Here is a 13,866-nt window from a genome sequence, read left to right as displayed (position 1 = left end):
AACTGGACAGATACATATAAAAAAAGAAGCTGCGCCATCTTCTTACACCGTATACAAGAATAGACTCAAAATGAATTAAAGACCTGAAACCATAAAATTTCTAGAAGAAAACATAGGCAGTAAACTCTTTGATATTACTAACAGGAATTTCTTTTCAGATATATCTCCCTAGACAAGAGAAACAAAAGAAAAAAAAACAAACAAATGGTATTACATCAAACTAAAAAGTTTTTGTACAGCAAAGGAAACCATCAACAAAACAAAAAGACAACCAACTGTTTGGGAGAAGATATTCACTAATGATACATCTGATAAGGGGTTAATTTCCAAAATGCATAAGGAACGTACACAATTCAACAACAAAAAAACAAACAAACAATCCAATTAAAAAATGGGCAGAAGACCTGAACAGATACTTCTCCAAAGAGGAAATACAGATGGCTAATAGACATGTGAAAAGATGCTCAAGATCACTAACCATCAGAGAAATGCCAATTAAAACCACAATGAGATATCACCTCACACCTGTCAGAATGGCTATCATCAGTAAATCAAAAAACAGCAAGTGTTGGCGAGGATGCGGAGAAAAGGGAGCCCTCATACATTGTTGGTGGGATTGCAAATTGGTACAGCCGCTATGGAAAACAGTCTGGAGGTTTCTCAAAAACTTAAAAATGGATATACCTTTTGACCCAGCAATTCCACTTCTGGGTATTTATCCAAAGAAAACCAAAACAATAATTCGTAAAGATCTATGAACTCCAATATTCATGGCAGCACAATTTGCAATAGCCAAGATATGCCCATCAACAGATGATTGGATAAAGAAATTATCATTCATATATACAATGGAATATTACTCAGCCATTAAAAAAAATGAAATCCTACCATTGGCAACGACATGGATGGACCTAGAGGTTATTATGCTGAATAAAATAAGTCAGACAGAGAAAGATAAATACCATATGATTTCACTTATATGTGACATTTAAGGAACAAAAAGAACAAACTAATCAAAAATAGACTCACAAATATAGTGGACAATTTGGTGACAGAGGGGAGGGGATTGGGGGGCTGGGAGAATGGGGTGAAGGGTTAAAGAAGTACAAATTAGTAGTTGATAGTTAGGCATGGGAATGGGGAGCTTGGCAGAGGGAATGCAGTTAGCATTAATATGATGGCTAGGTGGAGGGGCAGGGGAAGGAGGGAGCAATTTGGGGGATTGTTTTATGAACTATATAGATGTCTAACCAATGTACTGTATACTTGAAACTAATTTAAATTTAAAAAAATAATGTTAAAAAAATGGATTAATGACCTGAATATAAGACCTGAAACAATAAATTGCAAAGAAGAAAACATAGGAACAAACCTCATGGACCTTGGACTTAAAGAGGATTTCATGACTGATCCAAAGTAAGGGAAGTAAAAGAAAAAAATAAATAAATAAATGGGACTACATCCAACTAAAAAGCTTCTGCACAGCAAAAGAAATCATCAACGAGCTAAAGAGACAACCATCCGAGTGGGAAAATACATTTGCAAGCAATGCCACCGATAAAGGCCTAATATCCAAAATATACAAAGAACTCATACAACTCAATAATAACAACAACAACAAAATCCAATTAAAAAATGGGCAGAGGGCCTGAACAGACGCTGCTCCCAAGAAGGCATACAAATGGCCAACAAACATATGAGAAGATACTCAACATCACTAGCTATTAGGGAAATGCAAATCAAAACCACAATGAGATACCATCTCACACCTGTTAGAATAGCTGTTATCAACAGGACAAATAATAACAAGTGTTGGAGAAGATGCAGAGAAAAAGGAACCCTCATACACTGCTGGTGGGACTACAAATTGGTACAGTCACTAAGAAAAACAGTATGGAGGTTCCTCAAAAAACTAAGAATTGATCTACCATATGATCCAGCAATCCTCTACTGGGTATTTACTCCAAAGACTTGAAAACATATATCAGAAAGGATATCTGAAGATCAATGTTCATAGCAACATTATTCACAGGGGCCAGAACATGGAAGCAACCGAAGTGTCCTACAACAGATGAATGAATAAAGAAGCTGTGGTACATATATACAATGGAATATTACTCAGCTATGAGAAGAGATGAAATACTGCTATTTGTGACAATCTGGATATATCTTGAGATAATCATGCTAAGCAAAATAAGCCAGACATAAAAAGTTGAAAACCACATGATATCACTTCTATGTGTAATATAAATCTAAAAGCAACACACAAACATGACAAACAAGCAAGGAGTCATGGACATGGACAACAGACTAATAGTTAACAGAGGGGAGGGGAGGAGGCAGGTAGATGTGGTAAAAGGGGTCAAATATGTGGTGGCAGAAAGAAATCTAACTATGGGTGGTGAACACATGATGCAATGTATATATATGCCTTAATGTTGAATTGTACACCTGAAACTTACTAGATTTCGTTAACCAATGTCACCATAATAAAAAAAATAATAACATATAACAAATGAAAAGAAAAAGATATAGGATGGCTGAATGGATAAGAAAACAAGACTCTTCCTTACATATGCTGCCTACAAGAGAGTCCCTTCAGATCAAAAGATATACACATACTCAAAGGAAGGGACAGAAAAAGATATTTCATGAAAATGGAAAGAAAGAAATAAAAAGTGGGGTAGCAATACTTATACCAGACAATACAGACTTTAAAACAAAGGCTGTAACATGAGACAAGGGCCCAGTAATCCCATATCTGGGTATATATCCAAAGAAACCAAAAACACTGCTTCGAAGGACAAACGGATTCATGTTCATTGTAGTGTTATTTACAATAACTAAGATACGGACACAACCTAAGCGTCCAATGATGGATGCAATGGATAAAGATGAGGTGAATATTCCATATTCAATGGAATATGACTCAGTCATATAAAAGAATGAAATCTGAGACAACATGGATGGACCTAGAGGGTATTGTGCTCAGTGGAGTGACACGGAGAAAGACAAATGCCATATGATTGCAGTTACATGTGGAATCTAAAGAACAAAATAAAACAGAAACAAGCTTATAGATACAGAGAAAATGTTGATGTTTTCCAGAACATGTTGATGTTGGGGTGATAGCTGAAGGGGGGAAGGAATTAAGAGGTACAAATTGGTATTTACAAAACAGTCATGGAGATATAAAGTATAACATAGGGAATATAGTCAATAATGTATAAAGTAATAACTATGTATGGTGTCGGATGGGTACTAGATTACTGGGGTGATCATTTCATAACTTACAGAAATGTCTAATCACTATGTTGTAAACCTGAAACTAATATAATATTGTATGTCAACTATAACTGAAAAATAAAATTATGTTAAAATATCTATCAAAAAAGATAAATATTTTTACTCAATTTTTAAATTCATACCTTATACAAATTGTAAGGTACAAACAATAATAAAATAAAACAGCCACCTAGTAGCTACCATTCAGCTAAGAAATGAAATACCACCGACTGAAATTTCCATGTGCCTCTCCCCTAATTATATCCTTCTGTTCTATCGGAATTTAAATTTTTACATAAATCTTTATCTAGCATTCTACTGCTAAAAATTTAACCTACAATTAGACATGCAAAGAATATCAATATGTATAAACCTAGAAACAATATGAATGTCCATTAAGAGACTAAATTACCAAGTAGCCAAGAGACAATGTAATACATGCTGTTTTTCTCTCTACTCAAGTTTTTACAGTGTACATTTATCACATTTAAATGAGTAAATTTAATATCATTCATATTTATCAATTATTGAAGAAAGCATTCATTTTCTTCTTTCCTCTAAAGTCTCACAGTATTTAAAGAGTGTGCATCTAACAACTGAAAACAGTGTATACTGTCTACCTTGTGTTAAATAGTGTTTTGCTTACATATATATTCTCTTCCCAAATAAAACTACTAGCTCCTTGCAGGCCTTTGTCTTAGGTTTCTTATTCTGTATAGTACTCAACACACAGAGCTACTTACCTAGCACAATAAACATCTTGTAAAAGTAATATATGTTAATTGAAAAAAAAATTTTAAATACTCCATAAAATTTAAGTCCTCTGGACTTGTATCCTCAGAAATAATAGTAATTTGCTGTGCAGTCATCCAACTTTTTCCCTATGCATGTTAAAAAGTTTTTTACAACCCAATTTTCTTAATAGAAATAGATGATACTATACATAGTATACAGTTTTTTAAATTTAATATACATTAGATAGCTTTCCACTTCGGTATATGTAAACTGAACTCATTCTGCAGAGCATTCCATTATATGGATTGTAATAGGCAGACTAATGATCCTCCTCACCCAAGATGTTCATGCCCCAAAACTCAGAATCTGTGAATGTGTTACCTTATATGGAAAAAGGAACTCTGCTAAAGATATAGATCTTAAGATAGGGAGATTATCCTGGATTGTCCAAGGGGGCCCAATCTAATCACATGAGTCCTTAAAAGCAAGGAATCTCAGGAAGATATAATTAAAGGAGGAAAGGAGTCCAGAAGCCAAAGAATGAAGTTAGCCCCTAGTAGCTGACAATACCATAAACTGACAACTGACTAGGAAACAAGATCTTAATTCTACAACTGGCAAGGAACTAAATTCTGCCAAACTAAAATGAGCCTAGAGCCTCCAGAAAGGGAGATGGAATGTGTGTTGGAATTCTGCCCTATAGAACCATAGGAGAATAAATATGTACTGTTTTAAGCTGCTAAAGTTGTAGTTATTTGTTATGGCAGCAATAGAATACTGACACGTGGGCATGTGGGTTGTTTCTAATTTTTTTTTTTATTACAAATAATACTGTAAGAGTAACTATATCTGTAGCTTTGTACACTGAGTATTTCTTTAGGATAAATTCCTAGAAATGGAATTGCTAATTCAAACTGTGAACATTACATATTTCAGTAGATGTCAAATTGTCCTCCAAAAAAACTAATTTGTACCATCAACAACGAATGTGAGTGCCTGTTTTTCCACAATGAGTATTACCATCTATAAAAATTCATGAAGAAAAAAGGGTATTTTAATTTCAAATAAATACATGTATGAAGAATCATTTATCTTATTCAGCTTCCCTAATATTCTAGGGGTTACCAGTAAATTTTCATGAATGAACCGATAGCAACCTATGTAAGAAGATAAAACTGCTATGTCAAATGAATCTCTACTTGAGTTTTTCTCAAGACTACTGTCAAATTCAGAAAACCAAAAATGTACCACTTAAATCATCCAGATTTCCTCAATTATCCATTAATGATATAGCACCGATAAACTGAACAATTCCTGCTTTGAAGTGTTCAGTTTCCATTCAAACCTTCAAAGTAATTACTATGTGCTCAATTTTGAGTAGCTAATTACAAATGAGATATAGCTCTTGCTTTCTAGAACTTTATAATGGGAAACAGGTTTCATAAATTATTACAAGGTGATAAGTCTGTAGCAGATATATATACACAGAAACCCAGAAACACCTGGCCAGGCCTAGATTTTATGTGTGTAAATATGTGTGAGTTGGGGGTGGGAAAAGCAGGGTATAGTCTGAAAAGGTTTGCTAGAAAATGAAAACAGCTAAATTACATAGAAACTACTAAGAAAAAAGCATTGAGAATTTTTTAGTGGTTCAGCCTTGCTAGATCACAAAATATAAACTAGAAAGGATTATCAGTGCAAAGTGCCTGGAAAGGAGAATAGATTTAACCCATTAAGTAATGAGAAGTCATCAAAGAGGAATGAAGCAAACGAATGAGGTGGTCAGGTTTGTGTTGTAGATCAATTACTCTGGTAGCAGTAAGAACAAATGATGATGAGAGCCTGAAATAAGGCAGTGGCATTGAGGACACAGAGGAAGATATACACTGGATCTAATTATTTAAGAGATAAAATCCATTCTTTCAATGTTTATTGAGCACCTACTATGTGTGAGGCAGTCAAAAGGTGATAAAAAAGAAAGCTTCATTTGTACCAAGAAAATGCACCCCATGAATTTATAACATTCTAGAGAATCTGCAGAATATAGGAACCCTTTGTTTGTCCTATATTTTACTAAAATCTTCATGGCTGACTTACTTTTAAGATATAGAGAATAAATTCTTGTTCTACCTTACCATCTGATATAGCAGAGTTTGATCAGATCTTTCTTAGCCTTTATCTCGCCTATCTTTACAAGGGCCTTTATAGTTTGTTTAGTTTCTACAGGGTACTTCCTACCACCCTCTAATCATTTTTGTTACCATTTATTTGATAATTTACAGTGTCTCCTTTCTCTTCACCAAACTTAACTTTCTAATGCCAAGATTCCATTAGAAAAAAAGACAAGAACAACATATTCTACTCTCAGGAGTAAATTAGAGTCCAATTCTTTTATTCCCCTTCATTTTCTCCACCAAGCTATCAGAGTAAAGCCCAGTTTTACGATACAGACAGTAAGAGCATAGGCCCTGAAGCCAGTATTATCTGGCCACAGATTCTGGTTCAACTTACTGTGTTATCTTCAGCAAATTCCTTATCCTCTCTGTGCCTCAGTTTCTTCATCTGTTAAATGAAGATAATAATAGCACCTACTCATATGGTTATATGAGCTAAAATTTAAAAATTGCTTAGTATGGTATCTCTCACATAGTAAACGCTCAATAAATATTAACTATTATTACTCCTTGTGGTCTGGATGTCATTATGTACTCTATAGCTTTAGAACACAACTCAAAATGGATTTTGCCCGTATCTTAAATTGCAGTCTTACCTTCGCACCAGCTAATTCCTTCATCATGAAGAGAGACTCATCAGTTCGTTCATCATCATCATCATCATAATTTGGAGAAGGAGCTCCCTCTGCTCCTTGCCTCAATAGGCTGCCACTTCCTCTAGGATCAAATGGATCTACCACAATGGGCTCAGTACCTTTAATTTCACATCGGCAGAAAGGACAGCCCTGGCCCTCTGATTCCTGCAGAGGAAACAGGAGATGGTAACACAGGCACATCTGAAAGAACTTAAAATATTCATTTACTAGGAAATACATTTCCTGGAGATAGAAAAAAAAAAAAAGTTTAAAACCTACTCCACAAACCAGGCCATCCCTTTTACCTGTAAAGGATATATTATCCCCAGTTGTTCAGAGTGCTTACACAGCTGAGAAAATGCATGATTTGGATCCATACCTGCCAGGATGTAAGACAGGATGTGCACATGAGGTGTCCACAAGGCTCAATCTTTACATCCTTATCATTTTCAGCACATATTTTACACAGTTGGAATGTGGAGCCCATCTCACAGTATAATTCATATTGTTCCTTTGATTTAAAAAAAATTAAGAGATTACTCATCCTATTTCAAATATTTGTTGCATGAATGAATGACTATAGCTATAAATGCTAAAAACAGAAAAATTAAAGATTTACTTTCTATACAAATTTTTCTTATATAAAAGTTTCACAACAGTAGTCAATATTCTCCCATTAAACAGAAATCATCTAGTCTTGGTCCTATTTTAAGCTACATGGTTTTAAGAGAAACTACACACATAAATTCACTAATCTAGTCAACGGTTTAAAATTTAAGTGTTCTAATCACTTAATACAATTCTACTGTCAATTCTATTAAGTATGTATAAAAGCTTGGCTCTAGTGATATAGTTATAATATAAAACGAAACTCACCTGGGTCACTTTGATGTGGTCTTGGGGAGTTGGTTCACATAAGCCTGTCAAGTCGGGATTCTGATTTCGTCCGTCAGGAAACAAATAGCTATAAAAAAATAACCAACCATGGGATTTTATTGAAGCCAATAAATTTGCAAAAGTGATAAATCTTAGTAATGATTCAAAAAAATAAATAACAGAACAGTTCCAAAAAGATATTCTCCAAATACTGATATTCTTTTCTCCAGGCACAATGCCACAGGCTCTATCTTTTAATCCAAGGACTGACAAACTTCTTCTGTAAAGAGACTGACAGTAGATAGTTTGCCAACCTTTATTTTCATCTATGGATGGGCATGAAGTATAAATTCTTAATTTAAACTGCATTTGCTTTGGACTAAAGACCTGAAATACCATTGTTCGCAAATTCAACACTGAGAGACACCAATTAAGAAAGAATGTAACAAGAAGCAAATTAAGCTACTAACATCACCTACCAGGAAACTTCTAGTATCAAACTGCTCTGACATTTGGAAAAGCACCCCTTTCAGTTCCAATGCTACTGTAGGTGATGCATAATGGAAAACAAATTTTCCTAAATCACCTTAAACATAAATAGTTTTCTGATACCTGGTCAACTGTTAGTACTTTTAGTGATTACCAAATGATAATTTGAATGCCAAAAGGAATAGCAATTCTGGAATAAGTAAGAACTTAGTCATAAATATTAGCATAGATTACAAAAGCCCAAAGCCTGAAGAAATGCTGCTGAACCAAAATGATGTTAGGATGAAGGCCACTGAGCCCACTGTCATAAAGAGCAAACATCTAATCACTCTAATGTTGGCTAAATAACTGGTAACATTTTCTTCTAACTGGTATAATTTTAAATCTAATATAGACTTGAAAATATGTTAACATTTGGAAAAGGAGAAAGATAGTTTACTCATGGTAAAAACTGAAGCAGTAGAGAAATTTCACCCAAGGAATCCCTTTTAAATAAAAACAGAAGTCCTACAGAACTTGAAGGTCAAAACAACAGAACCTCTTATTATGTTTCATATATCTCAACCTGTAGAAAGAACCTGAAATAAAGTCATTAATGATGAAGTTTTATAGTCCCTAAGTTCCTAGATTCTAGCAGATGGTGAACAGTAGGTACTCACAAGCCTTCCCTGAAGCCATCAATCAGTGCTTGGAAGAGAGGTTTATTGTGAGGGATTGTCTGGAGAATGTTCCCATCAGCAGTGACATACCCAATAGCCCACTGACCCAGACGAGTACAGCTCAGCCGGAAAATGTAACTGAGAACAGAGATAAACAGAATTTTGAATACATATGCTTATATTAGGGTAGAAGACAAGATGGACAAAAATCAAAAGGACCACCAATATGGCAATTCTTGAATGACTCCATACCAAAAACCAAAGACACATAAGCCCAACTCTTAAGTGGCTTGAAAGCGTTTATCAAATCATAGGATTTGAAAGAGTCAATTCCTTTGATAAACAGGCATCAATCCTACTGCAGAAACACTGCCACTGGAAAACTAATAAAAGATTATGTTTTCTCTATTCTAACAAAGGTCACAAAAGAAAAAAATTCAGGAGAATAAACCTCTGATTCATGGCACTGACCTGCCAGGTTTGTGAATGAATTTCTGGAGCCGAGCTTTTACTTCATCGTACGTCAGGAAAGCCATGTAACCAGGATGAGTTACAGCAAGACTATTCCAGTTCCTGAGCAAAGAGGACCAGGGCTAAGGAGACAAGAGATCGATCAGACCATCTGGCTCAAGACATACAATCAGCTTCAGAGTAACGAAAAACAAAAGGAAAACCACCTCAATTTTCAATTATGAACTCTCCATTTACTGTTAAATTTCTGATTATATTGAGACTTTGAGGGAAGACAAATAAGTTTGGGAGAAAACAACTCCAAAAAGCTAAAAAAAAAAAAAAAAAAAAAAAATGAACGTATCTTTATAAGGAAAAATTTAACTTTGCAAATGAAATTCAAGAAATTTTAAAGCACTTCCAACTAACGGTAGTGAGGTTAAATAATAACAAACAAAAAAACAAAAATAGGGCAGAGACTGCACGTGTAACTGAGAAGTTCCAAATAAAAGATTATGCAAGTTGACATATATACACATTATCTTTAGAAAAAGAAAACATGAATTCTTTCTGAAGCATCAATACATCTCAACAGTCAATAAGAGCAAAGTTGGAAACATACATAATTGTCTAATAACAGAGAACTGATTAAATACATCATATTATAGTCATGTACCATGTAACAACATTTTGGTAGATGACTGAACACATATACCATCGTGGTCTCTTAAGATTATAATGGCACATAAAAAAAGTCCTATCATCTAGTGACATCATAGCTGTCATAACGTCAAAGTGCAACATATGTGTTTGTGGTGATGCTGGTATAAATAAACCTACTGCACTGCAAGTCATATAAAAGTTTAGCGTGTACAATTATATAAAGTACATAATACTTGATAATGATAATAAATAACTATGTTACTATACTATACTTTTTATCATTATTTTAGAGTGCGCTCTTTTTACTTAGAAAAAAAGTTTGATGTGAAACGGTATGCTGTGTTATGTCAGTAGTCTCCTACATCTTATGTTTACCATCTCTTGATTGCATCATTTTCTCCTGTGCTGTACGGTCTCATGTTAGTTTATAAATTTAATGTAGCCTAAGGGTACAGTGTTTATAAAGTCTACAACAGTGTACAGTAATGTCCTAGGCCTTCACATTCCCTCACCACTCACCCACTGACTCATCCAGAGCAACTTTCAGTCCTGCAGACTCCATTCATGGTAAATGCTCCATGCAGGTGTACCATTTTTTATCCTTTATACCATATTCTTCCTGTACCTTTTCTATGTTTAGATATACAAATACTTATCACTGTGTTACAATTTCCTACAAGTACCTACCTACATACTTTCTGGCTAATATTATTCAAAGATATATTAAATCTGTACAGTAATATGCTATACAGGTTTGTAGCCCAGGATCAATAGGCTATACCAATAAGCCTAGGTGTGCAGTAGGCTGTGCCAACAGGTTTGTGTAAACCCATTCTATGATATTCACATAAGGATGGAATTGCCTAATGATGCATTTCTCAGAATAAATTATTAAGTGGCATGTGACTGTATACCCATTTTCTAGACAGTCTATTATTAAAATGATGCAAAAAAAGAATATTTAATAATAAAGAGATTATAAATGTGAGGACAAGAAAGCAGACTGTATAGTTACTATTTTTAACAAAAAATACTATATATGTATGTATATCTATATAGATACGAAATAGAGTAGTTTTAATTTTCTTGCTTATAGTTTCTAGAATGAATAAAAATACTTTTATAATAAGCAATATCCTAAGTGTTATTTTTAAAAAAGCTTTCTCTTCAGAAAAATGGCAATAACTACTTTAGCCAACTTTTTATTATCTTACCTGAAAGAGTCGTGTAAAGATGTCAAATTCAAAAACTGAAATATAATCATTGCAGGTCAGATCAATAGTGGATTTCAGAGCCATGGCCTCCAGCCCAGAACTGATGGGATGTACTTCATGAAGAGCCTGTCGGAAGCTCTTCCAAGGGACTATTGTCCTGGGGTAGGAGGTGGATGAGAAGGCACAGAGTAAGGTAACAGATAATTCTGGGCATTGCTATAATCAAGGAAAAGAGAGCCACATTAAGCTCTCAATATCAATTTCAATTCTCCTAAAGAAGCTGAGCTATATTTTGGATTGAGAACATAAAGGGAGTAAATGACATATTTCTTAACTTTCTAATGAGTAAATTAATAATAGAGAAGTCTTTTTCTACTATTCTGTGGCAGAGTGTCACAAATTAATCTCCTTTCTCATCTTTCTTCAGGCCTTTTTTTCTATTAGATAAGCACACAGAGAATATTCTTTGGTATAATAAATGTAATCTGTGGCCCGGCCTTTACTAACTGAAAGCTTGTGTTTAATTTAACTTTTTTAAACCATGTAAAACATTCTGAGTTCTTTGAGGAATCTGCACTATCAAGGACTAGACAGGAAGAAATAGGCTTAAGGTAAAGGAAGAACAGAGTTCTGATAGAGATGAGGAAGAAATTATTTAATATGAGTGATTAAACCCCAGATAAGGCTAGGAAGAGATACAATGGGATTTCTCTTTCCTAAGATCTTTAAAACAAATAAAGCCTTTGAAAAGCTCATGTATTCACCTGCCTGAAAATAAGAGAACAAGTATTCTAAACTCTTTTCTAATATAGTTATTAAAGGAACAATGTTAAACTTATCTCCATCCCCTTCAACTAGGTTTTTTAAAATTGCTAATTATTCTATATTTTATATGTAAACATTTTTCTAAATAAAGCAAGCATTTAAAGGGAGATGTTAGGGTCTGTATATTCAACTCAAAAATTTTACTGCTTTCTACCTTTCCAGTCCTTTGATCCAAAATTTCAGATATATAAGCACATTTAAATTAATACTTGACACACAGATCTATATAACTTAAAACTCTGTACTTTATAATACAATATAACAGTGGAAAGACAAGCCATGGCCAAGGAGAAGGTATCTGTAATTTAACAAAGAATTAATACCTTAGAACAGGAAAAAGACAAACAACTTAATGGGAAAATGGAGAAGTGTGGAAGAGGAATAGGCAAGTCAGGATAAGAATCCTGATTATCAGTCACAAATTAGAAAAGATGTTCAACCTCCCATGTCATCAGGAATATAAAGCAAAATATACCAACTCAAATTACTAGTGTTAATCAAACTGAAGAGCTACTGGAATTGGTATACACTACTTATGAGAATATAAACTGGGACAACCACTTTGGAAAACAATTAGGCAACAGTTGGCAAAGCAGAATATATGAAACCCCCTGACTCATCAATGCTACTCCTAGCTATGTAACTATAGAGAAACTCTTGCATATGAAGACAAATACAATTTTGTTCACTATAGGACTGTTTGCAGTAGCAAAATAATTTGAAATGTGAATGTCAATTAACAACATAATGAATGGGGAGAGGAAGAGAAGCATATTCAAGCATGGGTTTCAACTGAATCTGCTGAATTTCTTTAAAGGGGTGGGGGCAGAAAATGTTAGCATTTACCAATGCTGGAAAGTAGGTATACACAAAATTATTCTTTTCCTCTATGTTTTCCCATTTTAAATATTTTGCTAAATAAAAAACTAAACAAAAGTCCACAATACAAGCTTTAGATCTTCATAGGGTTCAAATTCATTATTTTGAGACTTACTTTTCCCCAAAAGCTTTCCTCCAAAATTCTGCAGCATCTGCTTTAGTAATCCGAAATGTGTCTCCTTGAAAGAGTCCACTTGGAAAGATTCCCTTTAGTTCTGCTAGCATGTGGCTGAAGATCAGGGACAGTTTGGTTAGGTTTCTCCTACAAATGATCAGAAGCATAATAATTAAATACATAAAATTATTTTTATCTTAAATGCACTGAATTCACCACGTGTATAATACATAAATATTAAAATACATTTATAAAAACCCTCTTCAAATATATTTTCTGGCCAATATTATTCAAAGATATAGTAAACCAGGGAAGAAGAAAGGAAAGAATGTGTGCTACTGACGATATTAAATACAGGTGAACCTTGAACAACATGGGTTTGGACTGCGTGGGTCCATTTACATGAGAATTTTTTTTTCCAATATATATAGTACAGTAAATGTATTTTCTCTTCCTTATAATTTTAACATTTTCTTTTCTCTAGCTTACTTTATTGTAAGAATACAGAATATAATACATATATAAAATATGTGTTAATTGCTTATGTTATCAATAAGGCTACTGCAGGTTATTAGTAGTTCAGGTTTTGGGGAGTCAAAGTTACACATGGATTTTCAACTGCATGGGTCAGGGGTAGGCACCCTTAATGCCTGTGTTGTTCAAGGGTCAACTGTACTTTATATTATCATTGTTCAAAGAAGGGCTTCAGAAACTGTTTTTGCCCTAACATCATATGAAAGATGCAAATATAATAGCAGAAAGACCATTCCAGTCAACTAGGTCCACTCCTATTCCCTCCATTCAAATAGATGTTGTATAGTAAGTAAGAAAAAAAATTAACAATAATATATTTTAAGGCTTTGAATC

General features: G+C 34.0%; 1 protein-coding gene across 6 annotated transcripts in view; it reads right to left on the bottom strand.

Moving 5' to 3' along the window:
* Positions 1-13,866, bottom strand: part of CBL (Cbl proto-oncogene) — a 94,734-nt gene that overhangs the window by 35,953 nt on the left and 44,915 nt on the right. For 5 of the 6 annotated variants that reach the window (XM_023525842.1, XM_011384916.2, XM_023525841.1 and 2 more), the window contains 8 exons: positions 13,000-13,146; positions 11,181-11,337; positions 9,325-9,446; positions 8,854-8,991; positions 7,706-7,793; positions 7,209-7,340; positions 6,791-6,994; positions 6,532-6,582 (listed from right to left, as the gene is read on the bottom strand). In XM_023525842.1, coding sequence (XP_023381610.1) covers positions 6,532-6,582; positions 6,791-6,994; positions 7,209-7,340; positions 7,706-7,793; positions 8,854-8,991; positions 9,325-9,446; positions 11,181-11,337; positions 13,000-13,146 — 1,039 coding nt within the window. The remainder of the gene's footprint in view (positions 1-6,531; positions 6,583-6,790; positions 6,995-7,208; positions 7,341-7,705; positions 7,794-8,853; positions 8,992-9,324; positions 9,447-11,180; positions 11,338-12,999; positions 13,147-13,866) is intronic. The other variant, XM_011384918.2, reaches the window with a different exon arrangement.

Source organism: Pteropus vampyrus, unplaced genomic scaffold (assembly GCF_000151845.1).
Source record: "Pteropus vampyrus isolate Shadow unplaced genomic scaffold, Pvam_2.0 Scaffold633, whole genome shotgun sequence".
NCBI lineage: Eukaryota > Metazoa > Chordata > Mammalia > Chiroptera > Pteropodidae > Pteropus > Pteropus vampyrus.
Note: the sequence above shows the minus strand (reverse complement) of the source record. Positions and strands in the feature narration are given on the sequence as shown.